This window comes from Pholcus phalangioides, unplaced genomic scaffold (genome assembly GCF_987345545.1).
Source record: "Pholcus phalangioides strain wild (caught in Gottingen) unplaced genomic scaffold, Ppha-v1.0 ptg000007l_1, whole genome shotgun sequence".
In the NCBI taxonomy this organism is placed as follows: Eukaryota; Metazoa; Arthropoda; class Arachnida; order Araneae; family Pholcidae; genus Pholcus; species Pholcus phalangioides.
In genome coordinates this window covers 5571199-5594825 of record NW_028301600.1, presented here as the reverse complement: position 1 = coordinate 5594825, position 23627 = coordinate 5571199, and the positions used below count along the sequence as shown (strand labels likewise).

General features: G+C 33.6%; 1 protein-coding gene across 1 annotated transcript in view; it reads right to left on the bottom strand.

Moving 5' to 3' along the window:
* The window catches only part of LOC149084832 (uncharacterized), a 62178-nt gene that overhangs the window by 23144 nt on the left and 15407 nt on the right, over positions 1–23627 (bottom strand). The window contains exon 3 of the mRNA XM_089232573.1: positions 5482–5594. Within this exon, the coding sequence (XP_089088699.1) occupies positions 5482–5594 (113 nt within the window). The remainder of the gene's footprint in view (positions 1–5481; positions 5595–23627) is intronic.

The following is a 23627-nucleotide window of genomic DNA, read 5'->3' as shown; positions in this document are numbered from 1 at the left end:
TCTAATGATTCCATGAGATATACTGCTAGGATATTTTTTGATTTTTTTTCTCCCTGAAGATTGAATTACGAAACCAGTCAGAACTTTTTGTCAGAACGTTGAAATATATTTTTTTCCAATGATATATACGTTAATGATTTATTAAAAAATAGTTCCATTTTCTTTTTTCGCTTACTTTTTTTTGTCAGTGATGAGATTACTTGTCTGTTCATTTGAGAACTCGCCACAATATAAATAAATTAAAGAATCCAAGTTGGATCACACACAACTTTCTATGAAACACATTTAAGAAAAGCAAGGATTCTCAAAACTATTTCCCAAAACTAGAGACCTTGAAAGCTGAAAATTTTTTTTAATTTCTTTGTTCTTTGACAGCAATCAATAAAATATACCATAATGTGCAATTAAGAAAACGTTTATTTACATGCTTTATTTTATATGAATACAAATCACTTCATTGACATAAGAAAATCCAATCTGTGTACATGAAATAAATTTAAAAATGAAAATATTCAAAGTAACATTTAAAAAAAACAATTTATTTTTTATGAAAGTCAGTGATTATGAATAAAATAAACCAATTCATCTTGATCATTTGTGGTAAGTACCATGAAAGATATCAGAATTTAACATGAAAATACTCATGTTGCAATACATATACAGGGTGATTATAAAAAATCTATCCCGACATATGGGCCCCTAACTATCATACCATTCACAGAAACTGAATGAAATTTTGGCACAAGGTATTTTGATGTATGCGCTCAAGAATGATATGGAAAACAACAGTGTCACTAACAGTTACGGTTACAGTGAGAAAATTTCGAAAATATCAAATGGCAACACCAAGTTTCTTGTATTGGAATGTGATCCCCATTGTGAAAAACCCTAAATAGCGTTCGAACGGCAACTGTAGCATGAAAATCACCAGCGGTAGATAGGCTAAAAGTGAGGACAACCAATAAGGACAGAGAAGCAGCATAAAATAAAGCATTTTATTGTGTTTCACAAATTTTCCATATGACCTTGTGGAGGACTAATCAGGCTGGGATCTCAGCCGAAGAAACGGTGTGACGAATGAAACGAACATTAATGCTCTGGTGCACGGCAAAGTCCTTTTTACTTTTTCCTTGCCTAGCTCCGGGGATTTTCGTGCTACAGGTGCCATTCCAACGCTATTTAGTGTTTTTCAGTATGGAGATCGCATTCCAATACAAAAAACTTGGTGTTGCCATTTGATATTTTCGAAATTTTCTCACTGTAACCTTAACTGTTAGAGTGACACTTGTTTTCCATATCATTCTTGAGCGCATACCTCAAAATACCTTATGCCAAAATTTCATTCAGTTTCTGTGAATGGTATGATAGTTAGGGGCCCATATGTAGGGATAGTTTTTTTATAATCACCCCGTATATATTATCGTCCCCTATACGCCAGAAACATGAATGTGTTAATATCAAAAGTTTGGGAAATGATGTTTGATTATTAAACTCTACCCAAATAAATTCATATTTTATTCCTCTCCAATGTTTTGTAAAATATGAGCTTCAACATGGGATACACATTCTAATATTTCTGGCAAAACTTTGCAAAATAAATGATCTAACCAGCTGATAAACCCAAAATTTACACACATTTATATTTCTGACATTTAAAAGAGACAATTAAGGTTTCCTGGCGCTTGGGATTTTGTTTTCTTTTTCATTTTTAATTCATTGCAAGTCATTCTTTTTTAACAGAAATTGTTCAAGTATGCCCATAGAGTTGACTTTATATTATCCATAGAATATTTTTCACATCCTTCAGGTGGAAAAATTTCCCTTTCTATGAATAAATTTATTTATTCAATATTGCTTGGCAGAGGATTATACAAGGGAAAGCGATGGTTGAAGTTTGACAGAGACTATGTTACGAAGGAAACCAGAAATACAATCTTATACAATCAATATATTGTTATACAATCAATAACGTTTGAGGGGAGGTTATTCCAGTCAGTTATTGTTCGAGGAAAGAAACTAAATTTGAAACAATCTGTGGATGCAAAGATGGGTTTCAATTTTTGTGAATGGTTAATTCTTTTTGAAAAGTATGAAGCTGGAGTTAGAAAATTTGAAGTGTCGATATGAAAATAGCCATGGACGGACTTTGAAAAGGAAAGATAATTGAGATATATATCTATGGGTAAAAAGCGGTTGCATATTGAGTTGGTGCTTGAGTTCAGAGGATGACCGTAATATAAGCCTACTGTCAATAACAAACTTATAGACATGAAATGCCACGTATAGAAAAAGGGAAGAAAAAACTAACAAATCAGTTGAATATCTAATCTGTTTTTGATTATCTTTCAATGCAAATGTTTCAATTGTTCTAAAATGAAACATGTCTGTACTTTCCCCTAAAGTTCTTTTTAACAATAGTTCCACCAATTTCAAGTTTGAATCAAATTTAGATACATCCCCTGCATCACAAGTCTTTACAAAATTCAACAAAGAGTTAAGTTCAGTGATGTTAGTGATTACACATGCATTCCATACCTCCTCAATTGGGGAGTTTTCAACAGCAGCGGAAACAATCAGGTTGTTGTCAATGACAACAGATGATTGTATTCTTGGATTGGGAACATCCACTATACGAAGAAACAATGTCTTTTTTATTGATGTCCAATATTCCCCAATATCGACAAAGTCAATTTTAGCAAATATATCAGATATATTTTGAACTTTTCTACTGGTTTTGTAATCAATCATCTTTTTCTTTAAAGCTGTTCTCTAATGCTTTTTTTACATTGGAACGCTCTCTTTTTTTCTCATCTCTGGACTTTCTCTGCAGGACAATTTGGATATAGTGAAGGAATTGCACCATTCTGCAGTTTAGAATGCTTCAAAGAGACAGTAATTTTCTTAAGATTTTTTGCTTCCCTAATTATTTTATTTGGCTTGAAATGTTGTTCACATACCTACAAGACAAGAAAAAAAAAACCCTTATAATATTTTATAACATTGGCCAAATTCGTACATATAAGAAAATCTCATCTTAGAACACCAAGGAATTCTGCTTTGGTTTCAACAATATCAATAAATGTCAATATGTTCAATGTCATCTCAAGACAATTATAGGGGTTTAAATGTTTTGATTATATCTCTGACAAGTATAGAATATTCTCTTCAATAAGAGAATATTCTTATCAAAAATAACAATAATTCCCAAGTTATTTATAATAGTCCTTCCAGAGAATATTCTCAAGTTATCTATAGATATCATTCATTATAATATATAACTATATGCTTAATAACATTAACTATATACAGGGTGATCAGCGAATAAGCCCTTATTTCAAAATTAAATATCTCTACAACAAAGATCAATAGAATTATGCGGTAAACGGTACGTTTATTAGCAAAACTAAAAATGTTGTACAGAAATTTCGAAAATTTAGTTACAAAAACTGTTAACAGATGGTGCTATAATCGGAATGATACCTATAAATAACCTTTAAAACGTGCTTCGAAGTCTAAAGCGATCAGTACGACTGCTGGATAGTGAAAAGAGGCTAGCGTGTAGAAATTGCAATAATGTATTCCATTGAACAACCTGTTTTTTTGGTACTGGAATATCACAGATTAGAACAGTCCTACGGCAACAAGGCGCAGTTTTCAAAACCGATTCAATGTTCCAGTTGGACCCGATGCGAAAACCATTCGCATGCTCTTCGCCAAATTTGAACGGACTGGCAGCGTGGATGATGATCGAAAGGGAAATGTTGGGCCTAGGCAAACTGTAGTCACTCCTGAAAATGCAGCCAAAGTTTCTGGAATTGTTCAGCAATATCCTAGGAAAAGCATTCGAAGAATCGCATCAGAGACTGGTTTGGAGTACACGAGCACGCAAAAAATATTGAGAAATAGCCTACGGATGTTTCCATACAAAATCCAAAAGTCATCAGGCCATACCCATGAAAGCTGTTCGACAAAGGGTTGACTTTGCGAATCAGATTCTCACAATGATCGACAACGAAGGATTTGATGTGGGCTGCATCTGGTTCACAGATGAAGCACATTTTCACTTGAATGGATTCGTAAATAAACAAAACAGGAGATTTTGGGGTTCCGAAAATCCTCATTTATGTGAAGAGAAACCACTGCATTCGCCTAAAGTTACTGCATGGGCTGCGGTATGCGCCAGAGGCATTATTGGCCCCTTCATGCGAGAAACGATTACTACTGAACGTTATGTTACAATTCTGGAACAATTTGTCAGCACACATGGCGCATACCGCAGCCCATGCAGTAACTTTAGGCGAATGCAATGGTTTTTCTTCACACAAATGGATTTTCGGAACCCCAAAATCTCCAATTTTGGTTTTTTTTTTTTAATTTTAAAAAATTTAAAAAAACTAAATTTTCGAAATTTCTGTACAACATTCTTACAGTTTTGCTAATGAATGTACCGTTTACCACATAATTCTATTATCTTTGTTGTAGAGATATTTAATTTTGAAATAAGGGCTTATTCGCTGATCACCCTGTACTTAGTATATAGTTATACTATCTCCTAAAGACTATTCTCAAGAATTTTAAATCACTATGTATAACTAATCTTTATTAAGCTAATCATCAGTGGGAAGTTAAACCAATGTAAACTATCAACAATTATGTAAAGAAAAAACTGAGAAAATTGCTGAAATGGACAAAAATTAAATAATAAACAGAAGCATGCTATCTAAAAACAGCTACCTCATGGTAAACATGTTTGATGGAAAATCAATGTTCAATGTACTTAATCAAGAGATAATCATAAAACAGCAATACACCAAAAAAATAATGCTTTTATTTTGTATTGAAGTGAAAAATATTTTATTCTTTGAAAAAATCCAAATTCATGAGCTGCATGACTAAATTTTGACTAGCCTTCCACATCATAAAAATATGCTTTTCCTACAAATATAATAAATAAAATCCATAAAATTTATGATTAATATTATAAATAAAAAAAGGCGTTCTTACCCTACTACTGCTGATAATTTTGAAAACTTTTTTGATAGCGTGCATCCATAGATTTTTGTTCTTCTGATGCGAGGGGAATCTGAAAACAGCAACTTTTGGTCCATTTCTGTAATTGTCTCGACAATTCAGAACGACACGTGAATGGCATCAAAAATAAACATATATATACACTTGCATATGAAAAAAACCGGGAATATGAAAAAAAATGAATGAAAAAAAACGGGAAATCCAAGTGAAATTTTAAAAATGTGTGACAGACAAAAAAATGGAAAAAAACATGTTCAATCGTGCTCTGCTAAGTAGGGGAAGACTACTGCTGCTGTTCACTTGATCACATGTGCAGAGGCCTGTGTAATTTAGGAGGTCGTGGCAGAGCGTGATAAAAACATGTCTGATCCCGACCAGGGCCAAGAGAATTACAGAAATTAGTTGAACTCTTCTAAATTATGATATAATACGATATAATGAATAGCTTACTTCATGTGGCTGGATGTTAGGTGATGATGCAAGCTGTATGGTAGGTACAGCAGTTTCTATACTTTTCTGATCACTGTGCTCTATAGGCAATCTGGATGGAGTTTCTTCTTCTCCTTTAAATAAATAAATAGTCAAGACTTCTACTACAAAAAATGTGAATTTCAAATTATATAAATAGAATTAAAAAGCACAAAATTTGAATTTTTTTTTGTACTGCAGTTTTTAAACCTTTGCAATTTAAACAAAATTAGACTTTAAATTTAGACTTAAATTTTGAACAATGACACTATCCATCCAAATACAAATTAAATTTTCACATGACAACTGCTTTATTAACTTGAAACTTTGTAAAAAAAAATTAACTAGAAATTTTATAAACACTTGAAATTGTTCATTTATCCAAATATCCTTATTTGAAGAATTTATGGAGTTTGTGTAATGGCATACTTGCCGTTAGAGAGGGAACGAATAGTGATTTGACCGAATAACCGGCTGCTGAATTAAAAATGAAATTATTGGTAATTTCAAATGATTGATAGTTTTAATTATGCAATTTATTATTTAAATAAATATTTAAAAACTGGCAATTAAGATTTTTATTGCTATGATACTGACAATCAAATTTAATGATAATATATTACATTTTAATATATCATTTACAGAATCATTTTTATTTCAACACTTGTTACTTATTCTCAACTGGCAATGCAGCATAAGATTTACAACTTATGTTTCTTCCTTAGCTGTTCTTTGCTTCTTATGTATTTCATCCTTCAAGTAGTGAATGTGTATATATAATTCATGCTCGTTTCCACCTTATTGCAGTAAAATTTTATTTTCAGTTTCATGTTTTCCTTACCCTAAAAATTCACTTTGACAACCTTTCACAGAAAGGGATAGGTACACATCACACAAACTATAATCAGTAAATTTTCAATTTATGGGAAAATTTCCGAATATAATTTTTTAAATTAGTTTGTTGTACTTGGAGTTACACAAATATTAAGCCAAATACCTCAGCATTATTTGGCCGAATAGCAACAGAATATTCGTCCCATCTCTACTTGCTACGTGTTTACTAAATTAGAACATTTTTTTTATACGACAGCAATAAAAGTTTACATACAATCAAATATTTCATTCAAAAGAATGAAAAACCCATTCACAATAACTTTCAGTACTCGTTCAGCTCTTAAAACAAAAATGGACAATTTTCAATTATCATTCAATGCTGCTGAGCGGTCCTGTGGGCATCCCAGTGGTCTTGCATTAGGAAGACTTGAGTTCAATCCCTGCAGAGGACAGTGTCAGTCAGCTGGAGTTTATTTTCTGTGGTTTTCAAAATTTGAGAAGCTGGTCTTTTTAAAAACAATTTCACCACAGCAAGTAACAGACCTTACATGCATAAGAACATTCATTGCCAGCTTTTGATTTGTAAAAGGCAGATGACAGCACTGAACACATACATGCATGAAACTAATATATATCGTTAGGTTCCACAAAATACATGTTTCCGACACAGCCACCTCTTCAGAGGTAAAATGTTAGTAAATTGCCTCTATGGTGACAGACCAGGGCTACGTAAAATTTTAGCAAAGTACTCATTTCACAAATTGTTCATAAAAAAAAATTTAGATAAGATAAAAATGGCTGCCAAATTTTATATCCAGAAGGAAGGCATCAACACCATTTTCAACTTCACTATAAAAACATTTATAACACTCAACATTAAAAAAATTTTAAAGACACATTTTGAACCTATCAAAATCCAGGTCTCTAGACAAAATTCACTTTATGATACAAAAAGTATGGTAAAGCAAGTATCTCTGGAATACTTCCATGAACAGATATACTGTAGACACGAGAATATTTTTTTTATTAGAGCAATGAACATCTGTTATACAATTTATTAATAAAACAGCATCATGTAATGCAATTCAAAAAACATTTAATGCTTCGTTTTATCCATTATAGGTTTGTACAAAGGACATCTATTAATCTTTATAAAAACCAAAGTATTGATGAATTTGATAAAATAACAACTCTATAAGAGCAATTCTGTTTGCAAGATCCTCAAAAATAATGTCTATCTGTGGGAAAATATTTTGTGACACATTTGCAGCCATCTTTGATATTATTGTGGAAGGGTTTTGAAACACATCAGGAATGAATTACCATATAGTCCTCAGATCACGAGAAGAGTTACGCGAACCCACTCTCTGGAGAAGGTCCATTTCGGCACGGGGAAAGGATAAAAATTATCCCGGGTTGCCAGTAAAAGCAGTCTTGGCGCAAATCAGTTCTCTCTGTATGCCAAGGTATTCTTCATGCTTCAGCGAGCTGCACTTTGTGTTGGCGTTTATTAAAAGATGTACTTAAATTGTTATAAATTTTGGAAGTAAATTAAATTTTTTAATTTAAAAAATTTGAATTTTTATTAAATTTAATATTTTGAACTAAAATATTTGATACAGAAAAAAATTCGAAGGGAGTAGTGATCATTTTGTAATAAAGGGAGTAAAATTACTTTAAATTAATAATTTAATACAAAAGGAGTATTATTAATATAATTTATTACTACTGTACATTATATGGCATTTTCTTTGGTTTAATTTCTATACCACAGCAAGAGAATGCCACCTGCTAGCAATTAGCCCCATTCTTCTGTTTACCTTGTCTTATAGCCATATCATTGCTTTTTTCCCTTCTTTACTTTCTCGACAGAAGCTACTCATATGGGTTTTTTAAGTAGGTGACATGCAGTAGTGACAAATAAAAAGATTAAGCATGCCTGCTTGTCAAGTTTGCAGTTACGTCTATAGCCACCTTAATAGCATGTCCCCCATGTTTGACAGGGATCCAGTCCTAGGGCCCTGGATGATTCTAATAATTTTTTACAACTATAAATTCATTTTAGAGTCACCTGTCAAAGATTCCAATCTGAGAGCCCGGCTGCAAGATGTGGGGCCATGCTTAAGGGCAACGGGAGAATGGTCCTCTCATGCTGCAGCAGGGATCCTGGCTGGGATCTCTCACTGGCCGTCTATTCTGAATTTACAGTGCGGAAAAAAAAAGAAAATAAGAATTCTCCTATAGGCTGGATTTTGTCAGCCCATCCTTCGTCTTCAGCTCGCCTGCCACTACGAAGGTTACCATCAAGGTCCATGGGTTCGAATCCAGGCATAGAACATTCGAAGCAAGTTCTTTACCTACCGAGCATAAGGCGACCACCGATGGATGGAGCCTTCATTTCCCACCCAACTCCACTGGTTGGAAATTACCGTGTGGCGATATATGACCGGAGTTGGTGTGCAGTGTAGTAGCCCACCCTTCGGGGGTGGCCATGGTCGAAAATGTTTTATACGAGCAGTGTTCAGCTTCAGCTTGATGCATGGAACTGATTATTAAAAAAAGGCTGGAGTTTTCGATCCCTTCTGTAAATAAAAAATATATTTTTTGTATTAAAATAATGTGCTGTAAGTGCTGGAGCAGCCGAGCTGTCTTAAGAGCATCACAGACTTTCCTAGGCCAAGTGATTTTTCTGAGCCCTACCACGTAAATGCTGGAAAATTTCAACCAGATCTTATTTTTGTGAATCTAATGCGACAATGCCTTAAGACGACACTGTCGAACAGCCGATGTTTACGCAACAAAAACACTGCGATGACGTTATCGAGAGCACTGCCGTGGCGCTTTTAGTGAAATTTCTAAGAGGCCAGAATAGCGCTAAAGACGCCAAACGGAAAAGCGCCGTTGCTAATGCGCTATTCTCGATGGGCAGTTGCTTTACCTAAAAGTAAATAATAGAATCGTCCGACGTCACGTAGCCAGTGTTCTTCTCGTGATCGGTGAACTATACTTGATGTTTAGTCTCCATGAAAGACAAAAATCTTCAAGAATCATTGATCAAACAACGATTATTTTAAGTAATCAAACTGTTTATTATTTATAGAAGTCCCTGAATAACACATGCAATGTATAGGATTGAAAATATGAATATCCAATATAATTGACAATTTTTGATTATCAAAACTTTCGTTACAAAATCTACATTTAGTCTCTCAAAAATCAAGTGTATAGGTATTGTGGAAAAAATTTAAATTGTCAATGAGCTATCAAAAATAAAATTCTACTACTAGTCGAACGAGGTAAAATTTTATTGAATTCACAATCAAAATAAAAACAATTTTTATCTTACTTTGATACAAAAAAATGAACAAATTAATCTTAAAAATTTAGACAATTAAAAAAAAAAATTGGTTTAAGCACAGTTAACTACATTTAAATGAGATACTGCGATTTTTATCACTTCAAAATATTAATTTTTTAAAAATAAAGTTCTGCATCATTCTTTGATTTAAATTTTTATCTGTCATGATAAAAGTCAAAGGATGAGGTTGGAATCCGATGTGACAATTGCTCTGATAAAAACTTGAATTGCTTGAAAAAACATTTAAAAGCAATTAAACGGTGCAGTGTGGAAATTTTAAAAACATCCTGTGTTTACTATTTGATATTAGAATTACCTGTTTGATAATTGCATGCTCATTGCTCAGAAGTGCAATGAAAATTTGTGTACGCCCCCTCTGATGTAACTTAGATTAGCCTATTCAATCTTTGATTCGCACCTTGATCCATAATCTCAAACAATTTTATGATCACTAAATGTATGAAAAATATCAGAAAGCTTGAATTCCATCATGTGTGTAACTGAAATTAGGTCTCTTAGATACCCGATGATTAGCAAAGATTGTAATAGTCTGTTGCAAAAACTTGTTTTCAAAGTTTTTTTTCATACAAAAACTAAAGCTACTCAAAAAGTTGTACAATACCAATTCCAAAAAAAAAAAATGTGGCAACTATTTATAACTCGTTAACTTATGAATTGTCACTCATTGTCCCTTATGAATCCTACTTGAATGTTGAAGATAAAGTTTGATTCAAGGTCAACTTATTGATCTTTTATTAGTGAATTTTGTGTGTAGTCCAAACTCTCTTTTCCCAGTCCCCTTGAACTTCCAATTCACTAAGGGTTAGATTGAATCAATTAAAAACTTCTAAGATTATATTCATAACAAAGATATGAAAGGCATCACAAAGACAAAACATGTTTCAGCATTGATTTTAGAAACATTAAAAAGCCATCAAAAGGGGGGGGGCAGATAATATATTATCATTCCAAGGGGGGGCTGCATAAAGAGTTAAGTGCTTGCTTTCTATTCATGGAACAGTTATCCTTCCAACTGCATATATAATGGCCATTAAGAGTCTCCGACATACACTTTGGATTGAGACATAAGGCAGTGGTTGCCAAACTTTAGTCACCTGCAGCTCCCTTTCCTAATTCATGGTTCTTCTGCGACTCCCCTTGAATAATTTATAGTAGATATTTTCACTTATAAAAGAACCACTTCAAAGCATAAATAGGCAAAAAAAAAATCAATATCTCTAAGCTTGCTGCAATGTACACTTTGAGAAACACTGGGTTAAGGATAGAGGGCACTATCATCCAAACACTGCCTAAGTCTGGGGGCACGGCAATGAATCATGTAACAGAAGCATAATACAGGATCTTATGGTTTGCTTGGGAAAAAAAGGCACAGAAAAACATTTTTATTGAAAAAAGGGTGATAAAAGAAATAAGTTTGGAAGACACTGATCTAATTCTATTTTCCAATAACTTTTTTTGAAATTCAAAGATATACTTGAGTTTTTTCTAAAATGGGATTCTGTCAACTCAAAAAACAACTATTGTATGTATATCTCTGAAGCTTATTAAATCTAAAAATTATTACTAAATCTATCGGAGTAAAAAAAATTGTTATATAACAGATGTTTTTTCTTCTCATAACACCAAGCTGTGGTTCTTCCCCAAGAATATCATGTCTCTTCCCAAGTTCTTGAAGATTTATATGGAAATCTTGTTTCCTTTGTTGCAGCCCCTTTTTATTAACCAAATAATTGGAGACTCACACAATAATATGGTTTCTTTCTAATAAACTTTCTTGGCATTTTCTTTCCTACAAAAGAAAAATATTTACAGCAAATGAAAATTCCCTAATGCTTATTAATAAAGTGTGAAATTATTTTTATTATACAAAAATTTTCAAAGATGATCTATAAAATTATTGCATGCAACATACAAGTGTAAGCAGCCTGAAGCTGGCCCACTTCACCTTATGCAACAATCTAAAATATTAAATACAATGCAAAAAAAAAAAAAACTTACCTATGAATAAAAAGCTGTTCCTTTGAATCTATATAGAAGCTCCCAAAGATTTAAGATAATTTTTGCTAAATTTAAGTGTAGGACAAAAATTTGTTAGATACATAAACATGCACATACAATTTCTGCTTTTGGACACGGCAAATAGTTTTTTTTTGGCTTGCTTATCCACTTTCTACGATTTGAAAATATATTGTACATAATGCAAAAAATTTGTAATATACAGGGTATTGAATTTCAGCTAATCTGCCCAACAAAAGGGGGAGGGGTGATAGATGAGTTCAAGTGGAACATAAAACACCACCACAACCCTGTCACATCTCTTACCGTTTGAGTTACGGTATATAGAAGGGAAATGTGTCAAATCTTAAAAAAACTAAACTTTTGTGTTAGTTAACTCTCCTACATGCAAACTACTAAGCACATATTTGGAAAGAGCAGAAAAAATCCTATAAAGTGACAATTTTCATAAAAATGTGTGGATTTAATGTCGAGCTACAAGCGCTGAAAGATGAGGTGCAAATTCATATTGATGCCAAAATCTGATTCTGCAAACACTATTCTAGCTACAATCACTCAAATTTACCAAAAACTTGTCTATTCTACCAGCTTTTGAAAGAGCCTACTGTAATGAATTACTTGTCACACCACATTTATCACCAAATTTATCACCACATATTCTTGAATTATGATCAGTCAACCACCACATCCAAACTATAGAAATTGCAGTCTTGACCATATCCCAGACGTCGTCTTAGAGTTCTCTGAACAGAGTTAATTGTTCCTTTCATCCAATTGTCCTTATGCTGAGAAGTGGCACTCATTCAGGAATGGTATCGATGGGAGAACTAATCCATAGAGCTCGGACATACAGGCTCCCCAGATGGAGCCAAGATTTGACAACATGATCTGAGAACTGAAGAGATCAGGAAAAGTAAGCACAGTGACAATCTCATCGTTATGTTATATAGCATCAGCTATGGAGGAGGTGGGCAATTAGTGCCGATCAAGCCAGATTTACAAATCTTGTGAATCCCTTTTCTTCACTTCAAAAGGATGACATAGTAAAAGCAACACAATGCCAATTCAGGTGAAGCAATCAGGTGGGCGTCTGTGGAAGACGGTAATGCATCACAATCAATGACATCGGACAGATACTGTATAGTTGCGATATTATGGTGAGAAAAATAATTAATTATTAAAAGTATATTAATCAACAAGCACTTATTTTGAATGGGGTGGTCCCTTTCACTCGCCCCAGGTCCATACCATTGCACTACAAAAAACCATGTGTTTTAGTCTAGGAGAAATTTAACCTTTTATTTGCAATACATCACTGAAATTAACAACAATTCAATTTTACACTTTGCCAATCCATCAGCTTATGTAGTTCACACTTAAACTTAGATAATTCTGATAGGTGTTACCCTATAGGGGCTTTTTCTGCAAAATCAAAGTCCCCAAAATCTGTAACCACCAATACTGAATGTTTACCACCAATTTCAGTGATGTATTGCAAACTAAAGGCTAAATTTCTCCTGAACTAGAAAAGATAGTTAATTGTAGGTTCTTTTGAAAGCTGTTGGAATAGAATTTTTATAAATCTGACCCATTGTAGCTAGAAGGGTGTTTTGAAGAATTGGGTTAGATCATAGGCGGAGATAGACTCGGAAGTCTGGGGGGCACGGTCATTATTGCTGGGGGACACTATGTCAATACATATATACATTAGATCAGTCGAATCCACCTTTGACGTTGTGGTGGCAATGCCCCCCCCTGGATCTCCGCCCATGGGTTAGATTTTAATAGCAATTCAATTGTACACTTGGCAAATTTTTCAATGCTTGTAGCTCAGATATTTCAAAATCCAGATATTTCAATGTAAATGATGGCATTTTATAGGATATTTTCTGCTCTTTCCAAATATGTGCTTAGTTTGTGTGAAAGTTTATCAAGAACTTGACAAAAATGTTGGTTTTTCTGATGACATTTTCTTTCGATCCACCATAACTCGAAAACAGTAAAAGATAGAGTTATGCTATGGCATTTTATGTTCCACTTGAGCTTGTCTATCACCCCCTTTTGTTTGGCAGATTAGGTGTGATTCACCCTGTATAAACAAGTTTCAAAAGGATTTATTAAAGATAAAATCATTGCCCAGAAATTAATATTTTCCATGAAGTCTGACTTGATCAATAAAATGATAGATTTTGTATGATCTCAACCAAATTAAAAAAATTGACTGGAGACAAGTCATAGCAAACAAACAGATTAAATGCACAAGCAAATATTGCAAAGCCAAGACATCAAAGTCGCGTTGAATTATAATATATCATATACAAATATATATCTATACATTCATAATATCTAATATTATAAATGATATGGGATAAAGATTTATTTTTGTTTAACCCTTTTACTGCCAAATCATGTTAGTGATTACCTGATATTTAAAAAATTAAGAGTTTCATAAAACAAACAAGACTTCTTTTGCTTTTATATACTGCAATTTACAGAGAAAATCATTTATAATGAATGTTTTCAGCTAATTTTTCGTTCATAAAAAATGGAACAAAAGCAAAGAATTTTTTAAGCAGTTGTCAGGTAAAACACAAAACTAATGCAGTTGCCAACTTTGGAGAATGAGAATTCAGGAGGTTTTTGTGTGGATCCAAATTCTGTACAAAAATCAATGTAAAAAGGATCTTTTAAAAAATTTCAGGGATTTTTCATTTGTAAAAAGGAAATTTTAGGGATATTTTACCATTACAAAAACCATGACACCATACAAGTCATGGCCAACTAATAGGTAAAAGTCCATGGGTTAAATTACCTCTAAAAAAATCAAACGTCGCAAACCAAAAAAATCTCAGTCGGCACAAAACATATGGATAAAGCAGATGCACGCGATCATGCCAATTTTGGATTTCGAAAGGCTGGATTGATGCTTCCTGATAGGCAAATTGTATTTTCTCCCCAAAAATGAAATATTTTTTTGTAATTCGACAAAATGACAATAACTTACACAATGCTTATGAAGCAATGCTTTTCAGGTAAAATTCTTAGGGAATAATTTTTCCTTAAATTTAGGGATTTTTTTAATCACAGGTGAAATTTGGGAGATAAGAATTTTCCTGGAGTCCGGGAAATAGAGTACAAATTCAGGAACCTCCTGTTTTCCAGGAGACTTGGTAGCTATGCTAATGTACCTAACCATATACAAGGTATAAAGTGTAGACCTCAAATACATCATTCATATTGCAAGGGATTTTTTAGTTATTAAATTAAAAAATCAGCATCTCTCTTATTTGGTCACTGTCCTAAAAATCCCAATTAGAAAGTTGTCACCATCTCTCCTGAAGCCAACCAAAAAATTCCATGTTTCTAAGCATAATATTAAGTGAAAAAAATATTTGAATTTAAAAAATCAGATAAAAGGTGGGAAAGAACAGCATAAATGAGGGAAAGGCATTGTTAGTTTATGCTGTTTTTCCCCACCAACTTTTCTTAAATTTGAATTTAAATATCTCAGCGAATATTGCTCTTAGAAATAAGAAATTTTTTGTTGATCTCATAAGAGACAAGGCAACAAATTGGGTCTTTAGGACAGGGTGTCAGTTTTAATTTTAATAACTATACAATGCCCTTACAATTTGAATAACGTATCTAGACATGCCAACTTTTGGAATCTAGAAATTCTCCTGAGAGTGTACCCTCCCCCACCATCGCACTCATAGACCTGATCAAAAAAAAGTTTCACAAAAACTTTTTTGAGAAAAGAAAAATTAAGTCCCAACCCCCTCCTCCCCAAGCAGGTTTTGCATTGTCCCTGAATAAAATATAATTCAGTGTCAGTCTTTCCATGCAGAATAGAGAAATCACATCTACATAATGTTCATAAAACATAAGTGTTTCCTTTTGTGGATGATATCAGTGATTGATAATCTTGGGTATATGAACTCTTAAAAGGAGTTTTATATTTTCTTTCTAATGACATATTTAATTAGAGGAAAAATTAAAACCTCAAAATACAAAGATGCTGACGAAAAAACTTATTGTGTTTACCGCATGGCTGTTAATGGAATACAATAATTATAGAGGAATTTTGATAACCATGGTCATCCCCCTGATAAATGATTTCCAATAAACGCTAAGTAAACAAAGTCGTCCTTGACAGTTGCTTAAATGCGATCAGACTTATTTTTATGGCTGCTCGATGAAAATGACCACGGCTGCTCTCTATGGGTGTTTTCCCTAACGATGACAGTAGTCATTGATGTCACGGCAACATGAAAGCTCGTGAAAAATCAAATTTTCTGCCAAAATCCAGAGAAATTTTAACAAATCCAGAAAGCAGGAGGAAGGGTTAAAAATCTGGAGTCTCCCGCCTAAATCCAGAGAGTTGGCAGGTCTACATATCCAAGGTCTACACATTATTTCAATACTTTTTCTAATTGGAAGTGTGCCTCTAGGATCAATGACTTGCCAGTAATTTGTGAGAAGGAGGAGTTAGCTATGCACTCTATATAAAGGGATATCTTCTGAGCTATTTAAAAATCAGTAAAAGTCTAATGGTGCTAAAGTGGTCTGCACTTTCAACAAACTACCATAATCATGCCTTTGTACAAGTCGCTTGCTTTTGTAAATGTTGAGTATCTTAGTATTAAGAACTAATGCCCAAACTTGATTATGCAAAGGAGACAAGTCTATTTTTGAAAGTTTTTCAAATAAATTTTATTTGTAATTTATTGTTAGTTTTAATCTAGTCCCTTTAAATTATTATATCAACTAATATTAGCTTTAAAAAGTGCACTTGTTTCAGTGTGCATAATTAAATTTCAATAGCTTCCTCTTTTAAGTCAAAGATGCTGCTGTATTCTAATTTACCTGGGTCCTTTTTGAGGGAAAAAGTGGGTACCTCTAAAAAAAATTCATCTTGAAAAAAAATCATGACCCCCCTCCCCATAATTCACTGGTACCTCTGAATTTTCTTCCAGCATGTCCCAGGTCTTTAATCCACCTTTCAGTCTCAATGAAGAAATATAAGCAGGTGGTTATATTCTGGGTTGAAGGAGGTATCTGTGAATCAAGTATAATTCATTTCTAAAAACATGTGTTCTATCCAAAAAAAAAAAAAAAAAAAAAAAAAAGGTTCATTTACTTTCATTATCTACTAGCAGGAAAAGCTTGCAAAGCTCATTAGCACTGAGAATTTAACGTATGGAATTCCGCACATGTAATAAATCTAAAACAAAAATACAGTTGATTCAGATTATGTTTCTTCCCATTTAGAACTTTTTCCACTTAGTACAACTTATTTTCGTGGTCCTAACAATAAATGGGATTAGTGTTTTCCTATTTACGTTTTTTATTTTTTTATGACGGCTTTTTGAAAAACGTTATAAGCAGGATCTACTTGAATTAACAGTTAGAGGCACTCATTTATACATTTACTAATAAATAAATCTAAATTCCCTTCCGATTGATTTTACATTTCGTTCAAAAAATCTTAGCACTTTCAATATCTTCTGATCAAATTTAAAGCAAACTCGATTCTCTCCTCTCTCAGACACTTTTGTGATTCCCTATTCATACTTCGGTTTTCCTGGTAAAATGATTTTATTTTCCCTCGCTGATGGTCCACCACTCTGATCTGTTGCCATTTAACTGCCACATATTTTCACACCTGAATATGGGAGCTATGTCAGATTTGTGTTGAAAAACTTGACAGTGTGCTTATGTGTGTGCGCCCCAGCATTTGATGTGTTTTATGTTCAGTAGGTGGTGCCATCTATCTAGCACCACAACTAGATACTTTCTCAAACAGGGCAAGCACACATTTTGGCACACCCATGTAATGTAAAAGCAGCAGTTATAAAGGGTGAATTTGGTGGCCCCCTCCCAGTTGCGACCCTGCATCCATCCTCCACACTGGTAATACGTGCATTTCAAGTTTAATGTATACATATTTGTGTCGTTGGTCCGTGTGATCGCCATGGCAACCAGAAGTTTTTCAAAGGAATAACCAACTCAAAATTTTAAAACCTTAGAAAAATCACATTTTTAGCCGATTACCATTGTGTAATCGCGAGTTCCAAACCGGGATTTTCACCAAAATCCAAATTTGGGGGGTGGGGGGAAGAGGCCCCTGGGTCTAGGTCAATTCGCCGAGCTCAACTTGTCGAGTTTAATTTGTCATGCTACAAACTCGTCGCAGGCTCATTTTGTTGCAGTACAAAGTTTTCTCTGACTCATTTCGTCGCTGTACAAATTTGTAACGAAGTCATTTCGTCGCGATGTCAATTCACCGCGACAAATTTAAATTGCTTTAACATTCATGTTTGTTGTGATCTTATAAATAGGGTAGCTGCTTTATGCGTAAAAAATGGAATTAATTTTTTTTCTCATTCATTGGAAATGTTCCCCCTTCTCATGTTTTAATTTTTAAAAAATGAAGGAAAGTATTCATTGAAGTCATCAAGGGACATTGGAACGTACACCAAGATAATAAATTGTGTGTGTGAGGGATCCAATAAATTTTTAAAATTTAATTTTCACCACATAAGCCGCATTTCTGTCAGGATTTCCATTTCTCGCAGAGAGGGGGCATTGGGGAGATCACCCAAATAATAAATTCAGATCAAATAAATTTTTAAAATAAGTTTCCATTGTATAGGCTGTGCTTCCCGCTTTCTGTAAAAATTTACATTTCTTGCAGCGAGGAGCGTTGGAGGTGCACATAATAAATTGCGATCAATATGACCCCCAGCACGACTTCCATAATTCACTATTAAATGCATCCATGCATAGAATATATCTTTAAGTAATTTTTTATCGCCAATGTATTTAAGTTTTGTGTAACAACTGCGAAAAGTCTTATTTTCAAATTATTTTTTGCAACGTACATTCAAATCGCTTTGCATTATCACATCAAAATAATATTCAAACACTCTGACCATAGGCACCAGAAACTGGGGCCTGATGCCATTTGAGCCACTCCTCACTCCAATAACTAATGGTTATGCAATGTACCATTCCGCCTCCTGAATATGGGTTTGAGTCCCTTATATAAGGAATGAATGGCAATTTTCAGCCCCTTCCTTCCTCAATGTTTCCTTCATGTCGGCACCTTTAACTGGCCACGGATGACGCAAGTGTTTGGAACTTGTGGGTTCTTGTCTTGATCTTGCAGTAGGAAATTTTTCTCTGGGTACTCATACCCATTCCATAAAGTACCCTGGGCACCCACAGCATCCCTTTCTCTGACACTACTGCAAATGTCAATCGATTTTTGATGTTTTTTTTTTCAACTCTCAAGTAAAAAGAATGAAATCAGACTTTTAATTAGCCCATTGTATGTAACTTCATGCACATGACACTCATACAGCTCCAGTCAAAGATTAGTAAAAATTTCTTCTTACAACACAAGTGAATTAACATGAACAGACAATAAAGGATTATATTCAGAGGCATATTTCCTGGGTGGGAAGGGGGTATGCTGGTTTTACCCCAAGATGACAAGTTCAAGTAAAAGGGCGTAATCAAAATTGAGTAGTTGATCAAGAACATGAATTAGAAAGGGAGAAGAGAAGCAAGGTTTGGATAGCCCACAGGTGGGAAAGCTATAAATCCGCCTCTGATTATAGCCTACATTTATCAAGATAATTTTAATTTTAAAAGCAATTTGTATCGTACATATAAACACTCAACAATATCTAAACCTTTATTAATTTCCAGTGTCTTTGAGTAACATTTTATTTAAACACTTATCTAACGTGAATATCACAATAAAAAGCCAGATGATTAATAGAATAAGAAGTGATGCTATTTGAAACTATCATAATTTCTTTTTTTTAACAATACATAGATTTCAATTTATTGCAATTTAAATTGAATTCAAACAATTGAATTTAAAAAGTACTACATTATTTTTTGCCATCTGTAGAATCTGTATCTCCATTTTATGATACAACAAAAAACTCAAATAAAGAAAATTAATAATAGGATAATTCATTCAATTGCATTAAAAGTTTTTCTAATTTCGGAACATGAATTGTGGAGGGAAAACTTTTAAACACACGCAAACCAACATATTTTCATGTTCGGTTTTGCAATATCCATGTTTTTGCCAACAGAAATATGTAGACCAAGCACACCAACCTTGTACCAAAAGCTTAGACGCTAATGAAAACTATGTGAAAATATTCAAACAAGCCAGCCAGATATGCGACTGATTATAAACATAAGATTAAAGGTTATATCTATGCGACTACCCATACTCGTCTTTCTTATTGGTGATTACGTGGTCTTTGTCAGTGCTCATCCCCTGTGGGCAATATGAAAACTTCATCGAATCCTCATTCATAAGCACTGTAGATTTCTACTCTTGATCTGCGCCAAACTCCCTTCGCTTTAAGAAATATAAATCCCAACAAAAGCAGGAAGTGCGGCTTATATGGTGAAAATTAAATATTTAATTGAATTATTAAATATTTCAGGCTCTTATGGAGATACTGTAATGGTAAATGTTGGTGGTGACTCTCAGAAGAGGGGGAGAAACTCTCAAGCCCATGCGGCAGATAGAAATTTACTATTGAAGGTAGGCTCACTGTAATTTGGGGAATATCATACAAACCAAAATTTTTCCACACGATATTGAAATTTTATCACAGCAAAAATCAATTATTTAACATTTCAAACTTTTATAACTGAATTTTCAAATATAGTTAAATTTTTATGTGCAGTTAAATTTTTAAATGTAATTGATATTGTAATTTTAATTTCGATGACCTTTCCGCATTGACAAAAAATAATTATTTTCAATTAACTACGTTTAAATTTTTTGTTCATGTTTTTTATTTCACGTGTAAGAAAAAACGTGTGCTGTAATATATAAACTGACGTCACGACAAATTGACACAGCAGCAAACTTGTACAGCTACGAATTGGAGCTGTGACAAATTTGTACCGCGACGGATTGGAGCTGCAGTAAATTCGTAGCGTGACAAATTGACACTGCGACAAACTTGTACCGCGACGAATTGGAGTTGCGATGAATTGACACTGCGACAAATTCATACCGTGACGAATTGGCACTGCGACGAGTGTAACAATAGTTGGGAACCTGAGGATTTTGCCAAACCTGCCTCTATCTCTTATTTTTGAAACCTGTTTATATAGTTGTAATTGTATAATTTTTAATAGAATTTGTTATGTTTTCTTACCTTTTATAACCGTGCACGGCTGGTTAAATTAGTCCGTGATATTTTCATTGCTCATAGTCCGGAAAAATGTGCAATCCTGATCACATCGCCATTTTAAATTGTTATTGCCATTTTTTATTTTGTGAGAGTTCCTATAAAAAATCTATTGTCATTTCTTTATGCAAATTGGATGTTGTATTTTCCTATTGGTCGTGCTCTGATGTGTATTTTTTTGAGATGGTTGGTGCCAGGAGTTGGATCATTCCGCACTGATGAATCAATGGACTAGCATGGCGATTGGTATGATTTAGGAAATAATTTTGTGACAGTTTCATTAATTGTAACCTAGTTAAGTAAATTTATTAATACTTTTAACAATTATGTTGATTTCAAGAGAATTTCTAGATTTTATTTATCTTTCTCTTACTGTGTATCGATTGCACCGATTTCCCCAGATCAGAATCCTGGGTAGTTATGCTGGGTTGTCACACGAGTTGAGCGTGACAAATTGACTGGCTATGGAGGGCCCTTATACCTATCCCCTCCAAAGATTAAAAATTAAAAATATTTTTGTAGAGAATTAAAATATTGGAATAAAATAATTTTTATACTATCTGTTAATTTAGAATTGTTTCCGAGTGTTAGTGACTCAAACTTGCTGTGAAGAATTAGATCCTTGTACCCCTCCAAAAGCTGATTCTGCGTACACATTCGTGATTTTCGCGATGCGAAACGGTGACTACCACATAGCAGCTAAAGGACAAAATTGTATATATTCAAGGTAGAGTTTTTACAGATTGTTTTTTTTTTCCATGATCTCGGGAAAGTATTACAATTTGAACGGGCATTCCAATCCTTTACGATTTAAAATAAAAAATAAAAAATGTGCATTCCCAATATTGTAGGAACAAGGCAAATTTATGCCTTATCAGACTATCTTTGAATGCTGGCAGATAGTCACGAAAGTTACCGTAATATCCAATATGCATAGCTGCCAACTTTTGAAAATGAAAATTAAGGAGATTTTCGCACAGACCCGTATTTTATACCAAAACCACTCCCTAATACATACAAAAGGGATTTTTTCAAATAAAATAGGGATTTTCCCCACATGGAAGTTAAACTCTTGGGAATAAAATTCCTACACAAAAAACAAGTGAAATTAGAGGCCAAAACTTCAATGTTGATCTAAAAAAAAAATTGTATCTAATCAGAAACGATGTGAACAAACATTCTGCGTGAATGACCCCAAAGTCATCAGAAGATGAAGGGAAAAAGCGTCAATTTTTAAACACATGACTTTTTGTGACACTTGATGTTTTTTGATTTCACATGGGTGATGTCAGTCTTTCCCACCATGGCCCATGTTTTTCCTTAACACAACTTGTACAAAAAGAAAATGTTGCCTTTTTCTGGAATGTTTGATAAAAGGAAATTAATCTGAATATCTTTAAAATTGATTTAGTATTTTTTGCATATCAGTATTCATGTTTTGTTATCGCAAGTACGTATTATTATCCTGGACTATTAGCTGCTAAGCTATTTTCCTGCACGATAAGACAAACAACTTTTCTTGTTACTATCAGAGGGTTTGTAAAACTTCCTTAAAAAGGAATTTCCCACTATTCCCCCATTCACGAACTGTGTGACGTCATTTCGAAAGGGGGAAAAAACAGGCAAAAGACTTTTTGCTCCACAAGAAATTCCTTAGGGATTGTTTTCAAAAGCGGAGATTCTTTTTAAATTAAGTAGGGACTTTTTAGGGACAATTAGGGATTTTTTGTGATTCAGACAGATTTAGGAACATTTTGGGAGGTCGAGAGATGAAGCTAAAATTCGGGAGACTTGGCAGCTTTGTGACCGGAAGGGAAAAACTCTGCAGGGGAATAAATAAAAACCTCCAAAATTTGACACGGCCCCTCATTCAGGGAAGCAACTAGGAAAGAACGTGTCCCGGAGGAAGCGTTAACAAAATTTTTTACGAGTCCTTTTTCGGAATTCCGGGTATTTGACTCATTATAGCACGTCAATGGCATCTCTGATTAAGTCAGAAGTTTTTTTGAACATTGAAACAGTTACTCTTAAGGTGTTAGTTATGCTTTCATTTCAGCATTACTACAGTAAAACCTCTTGTTAACAGACACCCATGGGACTTTTCTGTCCGCTAATGGGAAGCGTCCACTATTGGAGAGGTAAGATATATAGTAGAACCTTGTTTATATGACTTTCACATTTATACGATGTTTGTGTTTAGTTGCAATTGGTTCCTACATGTTACTGTACATGGAAGTGATACTCCAGTGGTTATGAATAATCGTTGATGAAGAAAGTTTGATTAAATTTCACTACATTTTTTTTTATCACTTTTAGCAGTGATTATACATAATTCCCAAATGAAATTGGAAAGTTGATAAATATGGAAAAATTTTTATGACCTTTCTTCTCATCAAACCAATTATTTTTACCCGTACATAAGTGCAACACATTTTGCAATAAAAATAATTAAATTAAAATAAGTGAAAAAAATAAACATTGATAACACACACTATCAGTCTTGTAATGCTGGCTTTCTTCACACGTATCAACATGTGCAAACAAAACCAAGATTACCATTCAAAATTAGCATCCTGGACCATAGTTATGTTCGGTTAATCAAGTAATGAATTGACAGATTATCATTTACCAATACGAGAGCACTTGAGATTATATATAATCAT